General features: G+C 45.9%; 1 protein-coding gene across 1 annotated transcript in view; it reads left to right on the top strand.

Moving 5' to 3' along the window:
* The window catches only part of ttll7 (tubulin tyrosine ligase-like family, member 7), a 63,799-nt gene that overhangs the window by 4,081 nt on the left and 36,188 nt on the right, over positions 1 to 23,530 (top strand). The window contains exons 4-8 of the mRNA XM_078285639.1: positions 2,638 to 2,705; positions 2,967 to 3,125; positions 7,436 to 7,652; positions 9,685 to 9,849; positions 14,142 to 14,300. Of these exons, the coding sequence (XP_078141765.1) occupies positions 2,638 to 2,705; positions 2,967 to 3,125; positions 7,436 to 7,652; positions 9,685 to 9,849; positions 14,142 to 14,300 (768 nt within the window). The remainder of the gene's footprint in view (positions 1 to 2,637; positions 2,706 to 2,966; positions 3,126 to 7,435; positions 7,653 to 9,684; positions 9,850 to 14,141; positions 14,301 to 23,530) is intronic.

Raw genomic sequence — 23,530 nt, 5'->3', positions numbered from 1 at the left:
GGTTTTAAGGGCACAAGGGGCATGGATGCATAACCGACCATCTAAACAGTTCAAGTAAAAAAAGGAAAACAACAAAATGTAAGTTTTTAAGTTCAAGATAAAATCACATTTTAATCGTTCCCGTGGGGAAATTTGTTCCTGCAACAGCAAAAGTAATATATACAGCAAAGAAAAAATAGAATAGAAACAATTGGGGTTGTATAAGCATATGCAGCTGACAAAAAGTATGGGAAAGAGTTACTTACATGTATGGATTTGCTTTCAGTTGTTGCTAATTGCCCACTTAAATATGATTTACTAAATAGGAAAAATGTCTTAGAGAGAAATATAAGTATGTATGAATATAATGTAAACATATATAACAATATGAAAAATATCAATATGTATACAGCATGAAATGGTGGAACCATTATGAAAAGTATCAGCATATATGAAGTATCTAACAATGAGAGGGATCTGGGACTGTGAATTTACAGCAATAAACATGATGTGCAAATATGTGTCGTATTTGCATTAACAAGTCCCCAGAAGGCCGTACATATGCACAGAAAGTTTCTGTGGCGTGTAGAAGTGCATTGTAAGCAATGTGCAAAAATGCATGTACACTGTAACACTATCCTTATCATGGGACATGGAAGAAGTCGGTATCGGTCAAGTCAAGTTTATTTTTATCGCCCTTAATCACAGTTACAGTCTCAAAGCGCTCCACATTTTGAAGCAATGAAAGAAAACGGTACACAGAAGGCGTCACATGTGCAGACAGTGTAGAGAAACGCTCGTGCCGTGTCACATCAGGTGAGGCGGCGGCCGGGCCACAGTCACACAGGAGGACCGTGGCTCAGGTAGCTGCAGCTGAGGCGGAGAACAGGATGAAGCTGAACCTGATGAGTTTCTGTCTGACCGGAGGCAGCGTTCCTGACCCCGACCTCCCTCAGCCCACCTCAGGCCTATCGTGTCCTCACACGCCGGCCGGCCTTCCGCTGCTTTCTCCACCTGTCACCGGGAGAGGTGAAAGCTGGGGTAAGGGGGAAAAAAAAACGACAGGAGAGAAGAGAGGGTAGCGGAGGAGAGAAGAGGAAAAGCGGCGGTATGAAATCGTAGTAGCGGAGTTTTGAGGGAGAGGGGAAAGGAGGAATAAGAGGGGAGGGAAGGTGAAGAGAGGACGCTTGAACTAAAGGAGGGACATCTTGAGGTCCCTGTGTCCCCTAATGACCCCCATCTCCCCCCCCATCCCACCCAACACACCAACCGCTCTGCCGGGCCACACTGGCTTGTCGCGGTGCCTGTCGCAGGCGAAATGGAAGACACTTGCCCCGACTCTGCCCATCTGCTTTTACTCAGACCCTGGGAGGTGAGAGTGAGAGAGAGACAGAACGAGCCAGAAAGAGAGGTGGACAGACAGATCGAGCAAGAAAGGCAGAGAGGGAAGGAGAGAGTTGAGGGGGGAGAGGGAACGACAGAACTTCTGTAGAGACAGATGGGAAGACTGACAGGTAGTCTGCCAAGTTGTGAGCAGGAGGGGATGAGGTGGGGGTGTTCAAAGACTAGTGATGTTGACGGGAAGGAGCTAAACAACAAGGGTTTGTCTGAGTCCTGTGTACTAGTCTGAGAGTGGCCTTACCTCTGTTTGACCTCCCTGTCCCGCTGAGTGAACTTGGCTGTTCCCCTCCAGCTCCATGTGTTCGCCATCCATCTTCCGGAGTGGCTATTTGATTAGACTGGACACTAATGATCGATTAAATCACAGGCTAGTCAGAGAGAGTACGGCTTCTTAGGACAGGGGCGGCAGGGGTTCGGCTAAATAGATTGAACATTACAAATACACTAAAGGCTCAAAGCGTAGCATCGTGGCTAATGTTTCACAGAGAACTGGTGATTTGCTGTCGATTGGTTTCACTCGCTCCCTCGCGCTGCTGTGGTGTTTCATGAGATTATTTCTCTGAAGAAAAGGCGAAGTCCCTCAACAATTGGTTTTGATTTCCTCTCACATGCCACGTCGGCTCTCGGCATCGGCATAATTGTGCGATCTCTTCCGAATCCCTAATTACGTCTGTCTCGTTTGGATAATAATCACGGATTCTTTTTACACTCTGCTTTCTTGTTTTTCCCCCCCTTTCCTTCTCTCTCTCTCTCTCTCTCTTTTCATTTTTTCTCCCTCTTTTAGTGATTTACTCTGGAAGTTTGCTGTCAAGTTTCAGTTCATACGAGCCTAATTAACGCCCCTGTTCAGGCTCATTTGGTCAAAGAATACAGAAAACCCTGAGTTTTTCCTTTACCCCCCACCCCCCCTTCGGCGCATTCAAAGCAATTCATTCAACTGTCACTGCAGGAGCCTGCGATGCAGAACCAATTACCTCGGCCCCTCGGAGTTGAGATTGATCGTGTTTTTTCCCCTCCCCTCCTCCCTCCCCAACCTTTAAAATACAAAAAAATGACGTGGTATACTAAATAAGGGTTAAGAAAGGTCTCAGCGTCACCTTTTTGTTTTGAGTCCGTAATTGGGCATAAATGTCAGAACATTGTAAGCTCACTTCAGGTTGCTGCCTTTAATGTGCTCATTTTTACGAAGGGGCGGGGGTGGAATTGAGTGGCGTAATGGCCCTAACAACATTATTATGTCTGCCTGTCCCTCTGCAGAGAATTAACCATTTCCCTGGCATGGGCGAAATCTGCCGGAAAGACTGCCTGGCAAGAAACATGTCCAAGTAAGTTTTCAGCCATCTCTCTTAATACACAAGATGCGAGTGCTTTGATTCAGCTGTGGGTGTGCAAAAATAAGTCAAAGCTTGGTGTTGCAGTTGGCACTCCAAAAAGCACACAAGAATTTGTAGCCTTCCCGTAAAAGCACAAAATGCTACTATACTGCCACAAAAGTACAAGATGTTACTGCTCTAAAGTACGAGATGCTGCTACTTCTCTGTAAGTACGAGACCAAACCCCCGTAATCGTTTTCCTTTCCCTCCCAGAATGATCAAGTGCCAGCCTCAGGAGTACAGCTTCATACCCAAAACGTGGATCTTCCCTGCCGAGTACACCCAGTTCCAGAACTACGTCAAAGAGCTGCGCAGGAAACGCAAGCAGAAGACGTTCATCGTCAAACCCGCCAACGGAGCCATGGGTCACGGGTAGGTCAGGGGCTAGCGAGTGCCCCGGAGCAATCTAACACGCTGACTGAGAGACTGATAGGCGCAGGGAGGAAAAGAGGCAGAAAGAGAGAGAGAGAGAGTGAGTGATAGAGAGGGAGGGAGTGATTGAGTGAAGGAGGAAATTAGCAATAGACCAAATAGAGGACAAGCACAACAAAACAAAGGGTAAGAAGAGGCACGCAACCCTGACACGGGCGTCTGTGGAAATAGCATCACAGCTGGCACCAGATTGCGTATTTGAGCTGAGAGGGTGAAGTGAATCTCATTGTTGGCCCCATTCTCCTCGATGGTCACCCCCGCCATAAATCAGTGGCTATCGCCGCCAGTGGAGGACACACACACACACACACACACACACGCGCGTGCACACACGGACACAGACATGCACGCACACAGTCCCTGGCAGTCAGTCGCTTCCCTGAAGGTCTCTGCATGTGATTATTGGATCCTGTTATGAGACACCATCAGCAGAGACCCAGTCAGACTAGAAAATGGAACAAACCGGCTGCTGCAGGGAACTCGGTCTCTCAATAGTGTCTCTCAATCAAAAGAAAGGCGAGCCTGGTGCCTGAGCGCAAATATCATACTAGAAATCACATGGGGTGAGATCCCACCTCATGATTTGATGTCACATTTCTTTGCCCGGTTTTTCTGCCATGTTTTCACTACACTGCCAATTAGAGCCATGAGGTAATTAAGATTTCACGTTCCTTTAAAAATTTGAAAACATTGCAAAAGATAATCACTCATTTATACAATAACCGCAGGCTTATCAAGGGCAAGTTTAACTCTAGGATTGTAATGAATGAGCTAATTACAATGAGATCTGACCAGTTGTCCTTAACCAGCTTCAATTCAAATAATATTTACAAGTCATTCTTTTATTTGTCATTCTTTTGTTTTAATCTACTTGGACCACAAGATGGGTGTAAGTTTTCTGCATTAAAACTATTCAGATAATGTTCAGAAAGTGGTCAACAACAGAACAGTATACTAAATTGTCTGTAAAATAATCTAAGCTTAGTGGGACTGACTGTATTTTCCTATGAGGCAAACCTGACCCATTTGGTTCCCAAAGCAGCTTAAAGCAGACACTAAGAATTCTTTTCAGCTACTGTTTGACCTGTTTGGAAGTCCGGGCCTCATAAATGAGACTGACTTCCAGTGAAAATGCCAAGTAGTTTTGATGTTGAGACACTCTGATTCAAGTGTGTTTTTGGTTGTGTGAATAAGTCTCTTTTATAAGATAAAAAGATAAACCAAAAGGCAGCCCAAACTGTGAATATTCTGATTCGGCTAAATTATGATGTTTTCTAAAAAGAATTTGTTTTTGCTTTGCACATTGCACATGGCTCTCTGGAGTACTTCAGAATGTGTGGAAACTGGTCAGATTGTGAAATACTTTTTTAAAAAAGTATTCCATTTAGACTTGTTTTTATCCTTTTGAAGAGTTTATCCTTGAAGTGCCTGTATGAGGAAATACTTTGGGTTGTATTCATCATCAGCACCAATAGGTGGGGGTATTGAAGTACAAATAGTCAAGAGTGCTTTGCCTCTCCCTCTCACTCTCTTTGAATTTGTCCTTTCTGGTATAATGTGAGCATTACTTATAACTCCATGCTACACTAAGCCCTTATTTATTAAAGAATAAAAGCCGGCAAAGGCTGAATTATTGCGATACATTAAGAAAGTGAAAGATGATGAGTTTAGCTCGACCACTCGACGGCGGGCGGCCCACAAGATTAGATTTTTCTCTATTTTTTTGCACGGCGTGACGCGGCAGGAAATTAAGTTATATCTACCCCCCCACGTAATTTATTTTTCCGTCGGCCAACTAAATGAAGTTATTGTTTGTGTCTGAAGCGCAGCTTGTTAGAAGGGAAACAAAAAAAAGCGTGCACAGGGCTTAAAAAGGCGAGATCCCCTCCGGTGCCAAATTAAATAGGCAGGGGAGAGTGGGCCGTGATTACCTGACACCCCGGCTCATCAATCATGTCGTCTTCTCCTCGGCTGCTCCTCCTCGGCTAACTAACACCGTTAACCCTGTCCTCATCATTCAGCTCGCTGTCTGCCTGTTAGGAGGGCCCCTCACATCGTCGGCCAGGCTCCCATCAACTTCCTCCTGTTCTTTTCTGTTCAAGTGCTTTGATAAGCAGGCCGAACTAAGTGCCGGGCTATGACACAGCAGTCTTTTAGCTGGCAGGAGCAGACGGTGATGAGGAGTGATTGATAAAGCTGTAGTAACCCACAACAGTGCACCACTTCTGTTGTTATCCGCCTCTGAGGGAAGGAGTGCTGATCTAAGACCCTGTTTCATCATAATCTGAAAGGCAATACCTGATCCTACTCTAGATTAGCACTCTTCCTGCCTGACACTTGACAAATGAAGTCTACTTAGCGGCTCATCGACAATGTCCCAACGTTTGTGGTTCATTAGTGTTAACTGAGCAGGTGAACGCTTCGGTTAAATTCTAACAACGTAGACTATACAGTCCCCAAGATATGATCTGGTCGCGATTACCGAAGCCACAAAGCAGAACAATGTTTTGCAGTTTTCTCTCCGGTGGCTCGGTGCCACCATACCTCAATGCCTCAGACTGTACTTTTTAAACAATCGAGTCTATACATCTCGGCCAGATATTGTCTGTGCGGCGAGTGTGCCTGCTTGCATGTGTATAATGGGGCCGTCCAGGCTGGGCATGTAACCAATTTAGCCCAAGTCTGCCCTAACTTTGAGTGATGGTGATATAGGTCGGACTTGGGGGTTGCACATAGTGGCAGATTGTTTGGGAAACACCACCCCTCACCCTCCCTACACACACACACACACACACACTTGCACACACACAGAATTTTGAAAACATCACCCCTCACCCCTGCACGCACACACACAGACACACATGCACATGCACATAGACAAACTAACCCACACACTGGTTCTTGAGTCCAGCTAGCAATGGCCTGCGTACTATAAGGCCTGAGTGCCAGTGACATGAGACCAAAGCAAATGAATTAGAGTGGAGGTTGAAGCGGAGCACAACGTCTGCTCCTATTAACCTGCCCAGAGCCAAGAGACCCCGCAACAGTATTTGATGTACTGTGCCGCGCGGACGGAATGGAGTTTGGCTTCAGAAAATCACAATGTTCTCCAGATGCTGGCTCGGACAAGCCGGCGTTTGTGTACCTGTCTGTTTTTTTGTAGATTTGTTTATTCAACTGTTTTATTTAGAATAAGTCCTGGTAATGAACATAGAAACAAAATTTTGGAACATTTGAGGCGCCGCAGAGCCAAACAGCTTGTTCTCCTCGAAAAAGACCCGAGGCATGCTTAGCTCACTCATTTACATATGTTTTCAATGAAGGTTCTTAAAGTATCTGCATGCACTGGAAGGTCACAGGAATATTGTCAGAGCGCTGTGACTCTGACCCTTGCACTGGGTACAATTGCTTGTAATGATGGTTATCTAGGGATTGAATATTCCTATAATTTATTGGATAAGAGCTAAATATCTAAAATGTAAAGGAAAGATGCACTACATTTAGAGTAAGAATACAGCTGTGATAATATGTTTGAATACATTATTTTCTCAGAATCAGAAGAACTTTAAGTACAATAAATATATGGGTATTAGTTCCACAGTACATACTGACACACATGGTACAAGGTACATAAAGAAACACGCCATATCAGAAAGATACAACGCCTAAACATTTGAGCAAAATTAATCCAAAACGAACTTGGAACGTATATTTATGGCCATTTCGATTTTTCAATTAGAAATGATCACTATCTTAAATTAAAGTGTATTGATTCTCTTTGCAACAAAGTGGGCTCTCGGAAATAAAAAACACACGTAATTGATAGGACTCCCCTCTCCCTTTAATTCCCTCTATAGTTCCCTTAACAACACCATGCCTATTCTCCGCTGGTTCCAAACAGAACGGGGAAAAGTAAATCTTGGGATGTGAGGACGTTGAACGAGATCTAAAATATCACCCGACTAGGCAGACTTGGCATCTCAGAAAAATGTCCCCAACTTTCTTTGTCTTTAAAATGAAATATGGTGTTGAAACATATAAAAGCTGTATACTGTTTGGGTCAATTTTTTTTCTTTAACACCTATGTAAGACAATGACAACGCCATCAGTCATGTTCATGGTTCCTGCTATGCTCCCATCTATCATTTTTTTAATTATCTTTTTTTGTCTTTACTATGCCATATTTTATTATGCTGCTGACGACACCCCAATTTCCCCCCCGAGGATTAATAAAGATTCTGTCTATCCAGGATCTCGCTGATCCGTAACTGTGAGAAGCTGCCAGCCCAGGAGCACTTTATCGTTCAGGAGTACCTGGACAAGCCCTTCCTGATGGAGGGCTACAAGTTTGACCTGCGCATCTACATCCTGGTCACTTCCTGCGACCCGCTTCGCATCTTCCTCTACAACGACGGCCTGGTGCGCATGGGCACCGAGAAGTACCACGCGCCCAGCGAGGCCAACCTGGTGAGTCACACACACACACATGCACTGCAGACATACAGGACATGCATGGATACAAAGCAGACACACTGACGTCACCTTGCACTCCCATGAAGCGACACCACTGGCATGTGCAAATATACATAATCAAATGACACACACATACACAAAAACACCATGCCTTATCCTCCCTATAACAGAAACACACACGCACAGTTAAACATTGCCCAAATGCAGACAACTGCAAAGCCAATCTTATTCACACACACACACACACACACACACACGGTATGCATATGCATATGCACACAGCTGAGCGTAAACGTCCACACGCCAGATGTCTCCTGTAATATCAAGCCGTTGATATTTGCCTTGAGGTTCTGCACCTGCTGAACCACAGTCTGTTACTGATGATAGGATGCACACACACACACACACACACACACACACACACACACACACACGGTCTCATATCATATGGGATCACATATCTTATATCAGGCATGATGCTCATTTACTGTATGTGCACACACACACACGCACACACACACAGCGGCTGCCTCCTGTGACACAAGTGCATATTGTCTTACCCAGTCTGTGACACATGATGGAGTGAGTCATGCCATGGAGATGGATGTTCAATCCCACAGAGAGTGACTTCCAGACAGCCATCAGGGGCTAGAGTGGCCTGCGGTCACAGCGTTATTACCTTGTGGGCTAAGGACAAGGATCTATTGTCTTCCACTGTGAAAGATAGTGTTAAAAGGAAGGATTATACAACGGATAGTTTCAGCCAACCGGTCAACGACGCGTTCCAGCCGAGCCGGGCACTACGGCTCCGACTCTTGCACTTCTTACTATTGAATGCTTGAAATTTTGGTTATCTAGGAATGTAAGCTTGTTCTACTGTTGTACTCGTAAGTCGCTCTGGATAAGCGCAACAGCTAAATGTTTAAATTTTTAATACGTAACATTGATTATTCCCATAAAGCACAGCTAGCTGTTCTGTTTTTTACTGCTCCATCTCTAGTTAGTGATGTTTTTTTGCTTTCTCCTGTATTCTGTATTCTCCTGTATCCTCCTCTATCCTCCTGTATTCTTAACTACACATATTGGGAGAAAACTTTTCATTCATTACACATGCGATGGTATGCGATCTCAGGGGATAAAAGCCTTAATACCCACGAGGGCGTTGTTTGCTGTGATTATGGGCATCACTGACGCACCTAAGATGACAGTAAAGAGCACCTTCATGGGTAGCATTGCTATATTAAAGCACAATGTAGGTCTTCTGTGTATGGAAATTATATTTTTGGTATTTTGGCTTGTGACTGGAAGGTTTCTATGCACTCTCTTCCTTCAACAGCCAATGTCGAGGTGCTGTTAAGAAAGGCACTGACCCCCCCACTTGCTTCAGTGTAGCTGCTCAGTAGCCATTAGTAGAAGACTGTGGTTGCGGCTTGTTTTGCTTTTGTTTCATTTCACCTGGGAAGTGACGTTAAATAAAGACGTTAATAAAGCACAGCACATGAAGGAGTTAAAATCTTTTTTCCGTTGTCAATATGTGCGGAAGCTGAGAGCGGCCGTGGTTGCTAATTTTTTATTTTACTCCCATTCATCTTGAGATCACAACTTAATTATCTCATTATCATGTGATAACAAAAATGGTTTTCTCGAGACCCCAACTTAATTAGGTAACTGATTATGGCTGTAATTTCTGCCTGTGCTATAACCTGACTACAGTAAAATCTGATGCGTTGATCAATTGTGATCTCTCCTTCTAACACTGTCAGTTCCACTTTAGTCTGTCTGCACTTTGGCTACACTATCAGGCTTACTAGACTTGCCGCTCATGAAGGCAACAGCAACTGGACAAAAGGTCCATTAAGTCTGTATTCCTATACATGATATACAAAGAGCCCGCCTGTGAAGTTGTTGCACTGCTGTCAAATTTAATAGGGATAGGTATCGTTAGACAGACAGAGAGAGATATGGACAGATATCAATGTCTAATACATAATTGCCCTCCCTCCCCTCCTCCCTCTTGTCTCCACAGAGCCAGCTCTACATGCATCTGACCAACTACTCCGTCAACAAACACAATGAGAACTTTGAGCGGGACGAGACGGCGGACAAAGGTAGCAAGAGGTCCATCGGCTGGTTCACCGAGTTCCTCCGCACCAACGACTACGATGTGGCCAAGTTCTGGGGAGACGTCTCTGTAAGTGGGCAGTCCACCCACACACACACACACACACACACACACACACACGTGGACACGGACAGACGTAGAGGAGCAGATGTGTACTTCCACAAAAGCAAGCATGTGCAGTAACGTAACAAAACATACAAGAGACACTGCAAATGCAAACGCACGCTCTCCCACCCACACACGCTGCCCGCATTACACATTCAGGCCAGCCAAGGTTTGATGGCTTTTGTTATGACAGCGATTCACCGAGCATCAGTGCGTTGTTTAGCTTCAGGAAGAGCTTGGCGAAAACATCATTCCTAGAAGGGTGACCTCTCCGCATCCGGTGCTGCTCTCAACTCATCCAAACACCTTTTACCTTGTTTATTTTCTTTCATCGTCGTCCGTTTCAAGGCTTCTTTCACTTCACGCTCCCGGTTCATTCAGTTTTTTTTTTTTTTTTTACCTCATTCCCATTCATCCCTTCCTCAGCCCGTCTCTATTCTCTTGCTTCGCTTTCAGTCACTTCTGTCTTTTTCTACCGATTTCACTCTCTCTGATTCTCTTTCTATTCACCGCTATCTCATTCTTTCTCGCTGTTCCATCCTTCCTTTTCATCTCTCTCGCTCTCTCTCTCTCCCTGACCTTGGCTCTTTGTCCCTCTGTCCATAGTCATCTAAGTTGTATGGTCCCTCAGTGCTTGTTCTGTCTGTTCTCATGCGAACAGCGTTCAGCCCCCAAATCAAATCCCATTGGTTATTATGGTTTCTCCACCAGGCCCTCGAGCTACCATTTCTCTGTCTTCCATTTCTTCTCTGCCTCAGATTTCTTTTTCCTTTTTGTTGGTGTTGAACAGAGTTGCTTTTTTGCTTTTGAGTCTAGGTCTCTCAAGGTGCCAGTGCTTTATCTTTCAGACTAGGTCTGTGTTTAGGTGACTTTTTTTCTTTTGCTCTCCTCATACAACCTCTGCTCTCTTCTCTTCTCCATCCTGTACGATCTCTCCATCTCTTCCATCGTGTCAAGGTGTACAAGCCGTTTTCATCTGCCACCATCTGCTTTGGATTCTCCTTCTCATTTCTTTCTTTCTTTCCAGCCCTTCATATGGTTCACAACCTCTCCTTTCGTTGCTCCTGCTTCTCTTTTCCTTTCCTTTCCTTTCCCTTTCTTTCCTTTCATTTCCTTTGCTTTCCTTTCCCTCTTTTCTCTCTCCATTTATCTGTCTTGATCCTCAGTTAGATACCGGAGTCTCACCGTCTGACTCAGTCAGACCGTCCGCCCGTTCTCTTGCTCTCTCCATCTCTTTTTTTCCCCCCGCTCTTTCTTCAGAAGTTGTTCCACTCTGTTCTTAGCGCTGTGCGACGGTACTTGCACACTGCGCTTTGTTCAACTCTGTGTTCGTGCTCTCCGCTCGCTCTCCTCTCTCTTTCCTTTCATCTCTCCTCTTACATTTTGTTCTCGTACGGACCTAGCAGGCCGTCTTGACTCTTTCCGCCGACGGTCACGGTCAGAGTTTGTTTGCCAAAAGATTGTCTGTGGGGGTTAGAAAATTGTGTGTGTGTGTGTGTATGTGTGTTTTTTTTATGTGAGTCATTGACATCTCTTTCATATCCAGGTATTATTGACTGACTGTATAGGGCAGAGAGCAAGGTTTGACCAACCAAACAGCAGCATCTTTATGTAGCTGTAATTTCGAGAGCAACCGGGCGGCTGTGGCTCAGGAGGTAGAGCGGGTCGTCCACTAATCAGAAGGTCGGTGGTTCGATCCCCGGCTCCTCCAGTCCGCGTGTCGCAGTGTCCTTGGGGAAGATACTGAACCCCAAATTGCTCCCGATGGTTGCGCCAGCACCCTGCGTGGTAGCTTGCCGCCATCGGTGTGTGAATGGGTGAATGTAGGCATTGTTGTAAAGCACTTTGAGTGGTCGGTAGACTAGAAAAGCGCTATATAAATGCAGTCCATTTACCATTTACCCACCCACACAAACACACACACACTGAACATAGCAAAAATGCCCTTGAATGTTCATAAAAAGCTTCTAAACCTGTTTTGACAGTGGTAGAAAATACATTGAGAAATGAGCTGCAATCATAGCCTGTAATTTTAATTTTAGGGCTTTTGGCAAAGTCTAAAGACATTGCATTTCCTTATTCAAACTTTGCCATTAATAAGTTATGCTTTAGAATTGGAAAAAAAAAAACTTCTTAATTAATCAATGTAATGAAATGGCTAAAATTTTCCATCTGAATAATCCCATTCACATGCCTCAGATGCTCCAATTGTTATGAACCGTTTGGCCTAGTTTTTTTTGGTGGACATTCAGAAAGAAAGAAAATGAATGCTTTATTTCTTGTGCTACATGGAAAAATACAATTTCCAAAGTGATCCTCATTTTGCAGTTTGAATTGCAGGGTTTCAGGGGTTCTTACAGTGCCCCTGCACCAAAAAACAGAGTTGTTGTGCATAAATTTGCATCGATAGAAAAATTAATTCATTTTAATGGATGACAAGTGAATTCTGTTGAACAACTAAATGCTAATTCTAGCTAGTTGACTTCAACAGAAAGGCATAACAATGACGTGCGTTATTCTTTCTAAAAGTGCCCCTGAATGCTGCCCTGTCTAAACACACACATACAAACAAACACAGTTGAATCTGGTCTAGTTTGGCTTTTGATTTGTTTTTGACATACTGTATTCATCCAGGCTTATCTTCCTCAGTGATACTTCAACAGGTACGGCCACACTGGGAATCAAAGCCACCAGCCACCAGGCCATCAAAACAGTGATGAAATAAAATGATTAAAAATACATACACACACAAAAGAATTTAAAAAATATATAAATTTGTGCAGGTGAGAATAAAAAAAATGCAAAGAGGCTTATAAAACTATCTAAGCTCAAAACAAACAAAACGCGCACACACACACACACATGTACGGTGCTAGGCAGAGGCCAATGCTGGGGGCTCAGGATATAGAGAGAGGTGATGGGAGCAGGGACAAAGACACACACACACACTTGTACACACACACACACATGCAGTGGCCAGAGCTGGGGGCTTGGGGTATAGAGGGAGCAGGTGTTTGTACTGGGCAGCCTGTGGGTTGGAGGGACGGACGGATGGACGGGTGGAGGTGTGTAAGTGACAGACAGACAGATGAGGGGTGTGGGGGGGGGGTGGGGGTGGGTGGGGGTCTTATCAGGCCGGGGCCAGACCACCCCCCCACCCCTCCCACACACACCCAGCAGTCGGACCGGACTGGGCAGACAGCAGGCCAGCAGCACTGTGTGGGGCTTGACTGGGAAGGAAGCTTTGTACAGTGTGTGTGTGTCAGAGTGTGTATGTTTATCCCAGATACACAGTGGGGGGAAACAGGCAGGTAGCAGCCAGCAAACACACATGCACACACACACACACACACACAGACACACACGTACACACACACAACACACACACACAGAGGTTGAGAGAGTAAAGAGCAGCCTTTAGCCCCGCAGATGAACCACCACCAGCATTCGATGTGTGTGTGTGTGTGTGTGTGTGTGTCTGTGGGGGTGTATTAGGGGGTTGGACACACACACACACACACACACACGCATGCATGCACGCACACACACACATATGCACATACACCCACACATATAAAGTGCTGGTGGTCCATCTGCGTGGCTGGGGGCTGCTCTGTCCTCTCTCAACCCCTAGGTGTGCACAGCAGTGTGTGTGTGTGTGTGTATGTGTGTGTGCACACACGCACGCACCTGTATGTGAATGCGTGCACTTGTGTGTTTGCGTGCGCACGAATTTCAAAAGGTCTCTGTGTCAGCAACACTGCAGGTTTCACCACACAGTCCAGCTTTCAAACTGACTGACTTGAGAACAGGAGAACTGTGGATGCGTCATAGATACCATACATGCCTGTGTGAAGCAGCTCTATGTTAGTGCAGCTCTATTTATCTTGATTGCTCCATTGTCAAAGACTATTTCTGAATCTAAAGGTACAGCCATTTACTGGCAGCCTACAATTAGAGCTGAACTCCTAATTGCACTTTTTTCAGGTTAAGAAGGCTTTTAATCATCCGCTATACAAATACCAGCATGTAGCTTTAAAGAGGTGCGTATAGGATGAATGAATTAATGACTGATTTAAAAAAAAAAAGTAAGATTTCTGTTTCTCTGCTTTATTAACGCATGCTGTTCCTCTCTTGCCCTATAGCCTCTGAAGTAATTTTAAATGGGTAGTCTTTTTGTCAGAACAGCTTGGTTATTCTTTCTCTCTTCCTCTGTGTGTGTGTGTGTGTGTGTGTGTGTGTGTCCGTCCTGCCAGGAGCTGGTGGTGAAGACGTTAATAGTGGCTGAGCCCCACGTGCTGCACGCCTACCGCATGTGTCGCCCTGGCCAGCCACCAGGGAGCGACAGTGTCTGCTTCGAGGTGCTGGGCTTTGACATCATCCTGGACCGCAAGCTCAAACCCTGGCTACTGGAGGTACGGCTCTGTGTGTGTGTGTGTGTGTGTGTGTGTGTGGTGTGTGTGTGTGTGTGTGTGAGAGTGTGTGTGTGTATCCCTTTATCCTAGCAAATACTTGTCCTTGCCGTTGCTGCCAAAAACAGCATTTTCGGCTTATTCTTGCTGGAATAAATACATGCATTTACTGTAATAGTTAGTGGGATACTTTTATTATTAATTTGGGGATTTTTTTCCTGGCTTCATAACAAGGCAATTTTAAGGCATTTGAATTAAGACTTACTGAAGTGATTCAGTTAGTCATTTTCAATTTTTATTTATTTATTTAACTTGTATATCTCTTTTTACCCCCCCTCCCACCACTTAAAACAAAAACAAATGAAACAAAAGTAATGAAAATAGGACTGTTGTGACATTGTGTGTCATTCAGAAAATGTTATTCCAACCTCAAAATATGTACCGTAAGACAGTTCAAATATTAGATGCATTGTCACATAGCTAGGGTTAGCCTCTGCCTCCTTGGTTGTCTCGGTGTGTGTGTGTGTGTGTGTGTGTGTGTGTGTGTGTGTGTGTGTCAGTCAGAGAGAGGAGCGCTGCATGCTGTGGAGTCTCACCTGTCCATGCTGCTGCTGAAGTGACAGCGGCTCATAAACTGAAGTAATGTGGCATCAGCAGGACAGAGGGAGACGCTGCCTCACACTGACAGAAACCATAAACACACACTGATTGTGCTACCACACACACACACACACACACACACAGACACATGTACAAACAGTCACAAGTATGTATTTATGCGCATCTGCGCCTAAGGAAAGACACTCGAACATACATGCAAGGTTGCATGCATACACACAGGCAAAGGAACACACACATAGTCAAGAGCATGCATGCATACATTCCCGGCAGACACACACACACACACACATACACACCCACACACAATTACAAGCATGCATGGATCCATTCATACACCCCCACACAAAGAAAAAAGAAACACAAGCATGCATGCATACACACCCCCACATAAGAAAAGAACCCCTGCCCCCCACCTCCTCACACACACACACACACACACACACAGGGGAAGAAAATATAGGTCAGGGCAGCAGGTTGACTAGCAACCCCCCCCCCACCCCCCCCACCCCCCCGTCTCTCAAGTGTCAGTCATTCAGGAGCGGGATGGGAGCTCGGACTCCACTCCAGGATTTCTGTCTCGCCGTCCCGATGTCAGCCAGTCAGTTAAAGCGTGACCTAAATCCTTTAACCCAAAGTGGCTGTGCGCCTTTTTTTTACACCCACCCCCCCCCCCTCCTCCTCCTTCCCCACAAGTTGACTCAAGGATGGGAAATGCCTTTGGGATAATTGTTTGTTTTTCCCCATCACATCAACCCAAAATAAATCTTTCTTTTTACAAAAAGCCTCTTGATTTGGAAAAAAAAAAAAAAAGGTAAAAAAGAGTGACATTTGATAGTCGGTTTGTGTTCAGCAGAGTCATCGTGGAATATGGGCGTTATAATTGGCCCACCTGACTCTTGTTTTGTGTGGTGTAGTAGTTGTATGACAAAAGGATGTACCAGAGAGAGAAAGAGAGGGGGCTGTTCCTTCTGACTGCTGGTGCACTGTGACTGTATGTGTGTGTGTGTGTGTGTGTGTGTGTGTGTGTGTCTGAGACAAGGCAAACAGCCGTGAATGCAGTTGTTCCACTCCAGCAGTAATGATCCCCCCTGTGCTACTAGCAGCCCTCCATAACTCTCATCAATTAACATCCTACACACACACACACATACACATTCACACACACCACCCTGCTTCTCTTTCACGCAACATTTACAGCAACAATCATTTATTTCCAAAATGCAAGTGATTAGTCAGGGGATAGTTGCAAGCGTAGAAACCCCTTCTCAATCCCCACTGCGCACGCTGTCAAGCCTGAAAATAACTTTATTACCACTTTGTAGCCTGTTGACGCTTGTACCTATTCAGCAGGGGCACAACACACCACTAGGCCCATAGGCTGCTCGCCACAAACGGTACCCTATGGCAAGCCCTCAGGTCCAAATTTAATTTTTCAGCAGATCATTTTACAACATTTTAGGGTAAATTGAATCTATTTCACCCCGTTTCACCATTTTTTTTTTTTTTTTTTTTTTTTAGTCACCCCCCCGAGCCCTAAAACAGTAAAAAATTGTGTCAGAAAGTGCAACCTAATCTAGGCCTTCCAGGTTTGTTTTGAGTTTGCAGACTTCGTGGCTCAGGTTTCGTTCCTGGTGTCACCCTGAATTACGTGCGCCACGCCTCGTCGGGGCTTCAGCCGGACTGGTGTTCCTGCATCGTCCGCCTCTCTTACTCTTTAAAAACGTCAGAGTTGGTTGTCGGACATGCAAACTCGCAGCCAGGAAATGAAAGTTCAACCTGTGTAAACTCAAAGCCAGTCGAATACCTGAAAGGTAGATGGTATCATATGAAAGAAAATGTCAAATGCCATTACTCCTTCCCTTTGTATTTGTATTTTTGTGCGACCGTGTGTGTGTGTGTGTGTGTGTGTGTAGGAGGCAGAGCAGGGGAAAGGAACATGATTGCGTCTCACATCCTCCAATTACAGCTCCAGAAACTAGCCACTGTTTTTTTGTTTTTTTTTGGACAAGGTATTCAGCATTGCGTGGCGCTCCAAACACCCTTGATTAGAGGACGCGCTCGCCTCTCTCTCTCTCTCTCGCTGCCGCAGCAAACTACTGTGCAAGACCCTAAACACCGGCTCTTTCCAAATGAACGGGCACAAAGAGAAATCAGTGGAAATATACTGAAAATAAATGCGGATCTTCAAGAGGAACAACCCACAAACACACACACACCTGCTAAATAGCTTGTCGCAGGGGTGAAAACAGAGGAGGCAGGAGTGACGTTCCCCAAACCAAGGCCAGGCGTCAAGCAGCCGCATTGTGCTGAGAGCGAGTGGAGGACGGGGAGAAGTAGAGGGAGAAAGAGGGAGACAGGCTTTTGTGTGATCCTTATCTTAATTCAGCAGGGTTTTCAACACAGGTTTTACCTCCTATTGACATTCAAAACATCAGCGCTACACAGGCACACACACACACATACACTCACTGAAATGGCGTAACTCGAGACCGTTCACTTTCATTAAACCAGCCCAGACGGCATCTGTGTCTCGTAGAGGAAAGGCGTTTCATTGAGCCGTGATCTTCACTGCGCGCACACACACACACACTCTCTCACACACACACACACACACACACACACACACACACGCAAGCACACAGTCTGTTTAGGCTGTGGTTTGTGTTGTCAGTGCCAAGGCTTTTGCTTTTTGCTTTGAGGCCTTCATTCAGCATTTTCTTTGCATTTGCAGCTCAATTAAAAAAACAAAAAAACAAAATGGATGCACAAATATTTAGTTTAGTTGAAGAACGGCCTTGTGAAACAGGCCTTGCTCATAAATTCTAAACCCGGCTAGCACGTGGTAGCGCCTTAAAATTGGGTGGGCTGGGTCAAAGAGAACAGCAGGCTTTTCCAAATCCAGTGTGAGTCATAAGGAATGCTTTTGCTCATTGGCAAAATATAGCAGAGGGACGGCGTTATCACCCCTGCCCCCCCTTCCCTCCTCTCTCAAGTTGATCCAGGGCCCGTGTGCTGTAAGCCGGCATGACAAATAATGTCAAGCGGCGTGAGGAAAAGGGAAAAATATTCGGTGTGCCCAGGGGTGGGGTGCGTGATGGTGGAGGACTGGAGGAATATATACATGCAAAAACCCGCTCCTTCAAGTGATCCGCCCCATCCATCTGGACCGGAACCCAACTGAGAGCGCAATTTATCGTTCTCATGAGGTCCCGATGGGTTTCCGCGGCCCCCGTCGCCAGGTCCGCTGCGCTACCCGCTGAGACCCAGGCTCATTATAGGCTCCGGCTCACTTCATGTTTGTGGATTTTTTTTCCGTTTTGCTGTCCGCCCCACACGCAGCAGAAAAAAAAACCTCTCCAGCTGGTCAGCTCTAAATAAGAAGGAACAAGTGTTTGTAGCGAGCGAGAATAATTAGAAACCTGCCAGGTCGCTGCGAGGCTGTCTCTCTCGCGCTGGGCTCCCGGCAGCTCAAAGGCCGGTTGGCCTGCTTGTTAGGGGCAGGCTCGATTGTGCGAGTGTGTCTATGTGTGCGTGTATGTGTGTGAGCGTGAGCTGTGTGAGTGTGTGTTGTTTGAGTGTGTGCCTATGTGTGTGTTCCGCAGAAGCACAAGTGTATGAGAGCAAATGCATGTGACCCTGGGCAATTTGTGTTTGTGTGTTTCTGCGTTTTCATGTGAATGTGTGTACCGTGTGTGTGTGTGTGTGTGTGTGTGTGTGTGTGTGTGTGCACGTGCCCTTTGTCCCTCTGGGATAAGTCCTCTGTAGTGTGTGTGTAGTTGGCCACTCTGATCTGCCCACCATACACAGCCCGTCCTTTCATTCACCCGGAGGGGCTGGGAGGAATCCTACTTTGAAAACACATGAACACACCAACTAAATAAGCAACAAGAACAAGAAGAGAGAAGAAGAAGAGGAGGTGGAGAAACCTTGTTTGCTGCCAATCGCGGTGTTGTACATGGCATTGTTGAGTATCGAAATGCCATCACACACTCCAGCTTAGGCAGCAAATGGGCATGCACACACACACACACACACATACAAACACACACAAACACACACACACACACACACACACTCAGCGTGATATCACTGTTTCTCCTTTCCAGGGTTTGTTTGTTGGTGGCTGCAGCCTAATTGCCATCTCTCCGTCCATCCCTTCCCCTCTCTCCATCCCTCCTGCCCCCCCTCCAGGATGGGTTGTGCAGCGTGATTGGCAGCTAATGAGGCGGGCATGCTTGGGTCAAGCGTGGCGCTGGTTTGTTTGTGTGCGAGTGTGTGTTTGTGCGTGCGAACGTGCGGCGCGACAACAGACTGCAGCTGGACTGCACCCCCAGCGGCGCTGACTCTTCACCCATCCCTCCCTTCCTCCCTCCAACTTTCCTCTCCTTCACTTCTGCCTCCCCGATTGTTTCAAGATGAGTTTAGTTTGCCTGTCCTTCCCTGAGAGCCAACATAATCCAGACTTCCTTTTCTTTTGCAGGAGTGTGTGTGTGTGTGTGTGTGTGTGTACTTGTATGGGGGTTGTGTTTGTGGGGAGTAATCTGCGCTGGCGAATGTAAACAAATGCCACTATACACACAAACACACACACATACACAGACACACACATTGTCACTGAATTACAACTGCCTTCATCCGAAAATACTCCCTCATATTGGCACTGTTAATTTCTACTGCGGAAGAAATAGTGGCTCACACTTATGTAAGCTTTCCAAAAAAAAAATCTATTTTATATGCGCAGAATAAAATGAAAAATTGATGTTCTTTTAGATTTTCATAAAACTCTAAACAGTAGTCGTTTAAACCGTAGCTCCTTTTTTTTTTTTTCCAGGGATTTTGGAAGAACGCTTTGCAAGAAGAGGGGCAGCCTGCCTTTCAGATATTTCGAGAAGGAAATTCGAGAAGTGTCTTCCCACCCTTAGAACATCCTAGTCAAACATGATTTTGTATTCAAGGTGATTAAGGAGGAATTGACTTGCTCCCTGTGCTCTCCAAATAATTTTCAACCCCTCATGATTGAATTTTCCTGGGTGAAAAATGATCGGGAGAATACATACAGTTGGATATACTCAATTATCTTTTGGTGTCTCTCTTTCCCCCCGTTCTCCTTTCAGTCTCCCTTTGCCTTTGATTAATCTTTGGCACTTAGTAGAATTCATTCTTATTTTAAATGTCCATGGATATCGTCCTCAGCTCTGAGGGGGCGTCTTTCTCCTGGTGAACCCTAGGTGGCAGTAGTTCCCTACGAGCCGCTCTCTGGCTCATAAGAGGTTTATTAAAGAATAATTAGAATGATGTATGGGACTGTCTGTCTCTATCCACATCCATTTTCCCCCAACATGACTATTTCATGGAATAAGTATCAAATTAGGAGCGCGCAGGCCTCGTATGTGGGGCAGTTGAAAACACACCCCAACGTTTAGTCATTTATCATCAGGCATGTATGGCAGTAGTGACTGTGTGTGTGTGTGTAGGTGTGTGTATGTGTGTGTGTGTGATTGAGAGGGAAGATATATATTCTTGCACGTTTGTGAGTGACTGGGATGGAACTGAAGTGTGTGCGTGCGTGAGTGTGTGTGTGTGAGAGAGAGAGAGAGAGATTGAAGGGGAAGTTCTATATTCTTGCGCGTTTGTGAGTGACTGGGATGCAATTGAAGTGTGTGTGTGTGTGTGTGTGTGTGTGTGTGTGCGCGCGAGTGCGTGTGTGTGAGAGAGATGGAAGGGGAAGATATATAGTCTTGCATGTTTATGAGTGACTGCGGTGGACCTGAAGTACGGCTCATTGATGTGGAAGATATATATTCTTGCATGTTTGCGAGTACTGAGGTGGGAATGGAGCGTGTTTGCGGGTTGTGTGTGCCTGTGTGTGCCTTCTGAACGTCTTTTGTGGGGTTTTTTTTTTGACTGTGAACGCCTCTGAGTGTATCTGTGTGTGTCTTCAAAAAAAAAAAAAAAAAAAAAAAAAGGCCAGCACTCCACACACCCTGCCAGCCAGCCAGCCAGTCAGCCAGGTCAGGCTGACTGGTGGCTAAAGCTAAGCGTCGGTCCGCTCACTCCCAGGACCTTTACCAGCAGCTCAACAGGCTCAGCTAGAGTTTCCCCTGCGTCGGAGTGGACCACTAGAAACGCCACAAAAGGAACAAAACGGTGATTGATAAGACGGCTGAAACCAGAGAGCGACTTAATAGGGCGGCCAGCTGTCTGTCTTTCTGTCGCTCTCTCTCGCTGCCTCTCTCTCCCCCTCCCTTTCTCATTCCACCATTGTGCGGCAACAAACACTCCATTCTGACAGCGGTTGAACTGCGCCGATACCCTCGAGTGTGCGGGGCAGAACGGGAGCCTTGTCAAAGCAGTGGTTGTTTACACTCTGCCAGGAATAATAAGGAGGGGTCGTCTTTCTGAACCGATTAATCACGAGCAGCCCTTGCACTTGTTTGACGAGTATTCCAGACGCACAATGGATGTCGATGGGGGGAAGCAATTTGTTGTGGAAAGAAAGCAGCTGATTGTTGTTGATCTGTTGCTGTTGCTATGTTATTAGGGTTGGCGCGGCGCAGCAGAGGCCAGAGTCGCAGAGTGTCGAACGCCCGCTGCATATTCAACAATGAGTCAGTCGTGTGATCAGTGTAAGGCCTTTTTTTTTTATTGGGTTTATTTTTAGTTGAAATGATGACACTTAAGTGGTAGATACAGACTGAGAAGTAGATCTGTCATAGTTTGAACTGAGGTTCAGTCTACTCTCCAGGTGTGCAGGAGTGGCGGGATAACCTATGATTAGGGTTTGATCTCCCCATAAGTTACACCTGTCAAAGTACCATTGAGCAACATACTTAACTCCTACGTGCTCCAGGGGGGCCACACCCTAGCTGTCTGACCCTGCGCCCTCTTGGGGATTAATAAAGTATATCAAATCAAATCAGCCATGAAAAATCTGCCGGCTGCACTCTCCCCCTCTGTTTGTTCTTTAGGACCGGCAATAAAGATCAGTAGACAGACCTGCACTTCACAGACAATGCAAACCAAATGGACTATGTGAAAAAAATAAAATGTAAAAAAGCCCCCCTACCACGACGCTTTATTTCACAAGTGCCTTCATAAACATTGGCAGGTTACTTACGCATCAAAGAAACACACATCCAGGTGCAGAAAATAAAAAAGAGGTACATGTCCTGTACACGCATGCAACTCTGCAACTCATCCTCTGATCTTGGCATGTTTAATTGGATGATCAGATGAGGAAAAACCTGTCCTGTGAAAAATTACAGACTGATGCGCCCTTTTCCTGCATGCTCATTCTGCTGTGTGATTGATTGATATTTGGGCGATGTCGATGCGATGCCGGGCCGAATCAAAGCAGCAGTAAAAAGGAATTTCTAATCTTTTCATCTGACATTTTTATTGAATGCGTCTCGGAGCGGGCGAGGGCTCCTTTAAGACCCTGCCAGAGTCACTTAAGGAAATCAGAGTGGGGGGTTTTGGGAGCCTGCAGGGGTTCATTAGGACCAGACTGGCCCAACTTCCTCCGCCAGGGAGGAAAAGGAGAACACAGAAAGAGGGCGAGAGAGAAACAAATGACAGAGGTAACGACCAGAAAGTGAGGGATAGCAAGCAATATGAGCGGAGGGGGGAATGAGTGACCAGAAAGAGAGAGAAAGAGGGAAGCGAGAGGCAGCGAGAGAAACAGTGGGAAGAGAACGTAACCAAAAGAAGAAGAGTGCGACAGGCAGAGAGTAAAAGGAGAGAGTTGAAAGATTGAGGGAGAGCAAAGAGAGACAGCGTGTGCTGCGATGCCAGTCTACCCTGTGACAGTTTGACACCGCAAATCAAACTGAGAAATGAAGACAAGCGACGAGAAAACCGTCGCCAGGATCACTGCCAGTCTGGCTGTTACCTATAGGCTACGGCGCTCTAAAGCCATACTCTTTTCATTGTGGCTGTCATATCGGGGAGTGCTATAAATGAAAACAGACCCTTTGCCTCTTTTTCTTTTGTAGTGTTTTTTTATTTTTTTTTTATTAGGTAAGTGGTACTGTAGGTGGAAGTATAGTTCTGTCCTTCCCCGCACAGAGAGGAATGTATTGTAGGCTTCATTCCATTGAGTGAAAGAGCTGGATAGGCTCTCTGTTTCCTTTCTCCTTCTTGCTCTGGAAGACATTCATCACCTCCCGCCCCCCTCCTTCTGATAAATGGTTGCCGTGTGGAAAAAACGCACACACGCTCGCACACGTACAAAACACGCTCGCACACGCACCCGCGCACGCCTCTGTTCTCCTGCTGTAGATTTAGTAGCTTACTTCGTGGGTATTTGGGGATCTAGCCTCTGAACTCGTAGACAAGACCCGGGGTACCGCTGCCCACCGGGCTCAGAGAAGGCTACACAGTGGGCTCAGGTTAACATAGTCAGCTGCGGCTCGCGCTAAGATTTCTTGAGCTCGTATGCTCTTTTTCAGCTATGCCCCGCTTCACACTCACTCACACACTTACACACTTCGCCACCTGGGAGCTTCCTTGTGCGGCAGCAGCCTTCTCCTCTTGGCCCGCTTGGCAGCTTCACAGAAGTTCGAGGTTTAGGTGCCTTGCTCAAAGACACTAGCTGTTGAGGCAGGGCAGAG

This window comes from Centroberyx gerrardi, chromosome 9, assembly GCF_048128805.1.
Source record: "Centroberyx gerrardi isolate f3 chromosome 9, fCenGer3.hap1.cur.20231027, whole genome shotgun sequence".
NCBI classification, from domain to species: domain Eukaryota; kingdom Metazoa; phylum Chordata; class Actinopteri; order Beryciformes; family Berycidae; genus Centroberyx; species Centroberyx gerrardi.
This window is presented reverse-complemented; position numbering and strand designations above follow the sequence as displayed.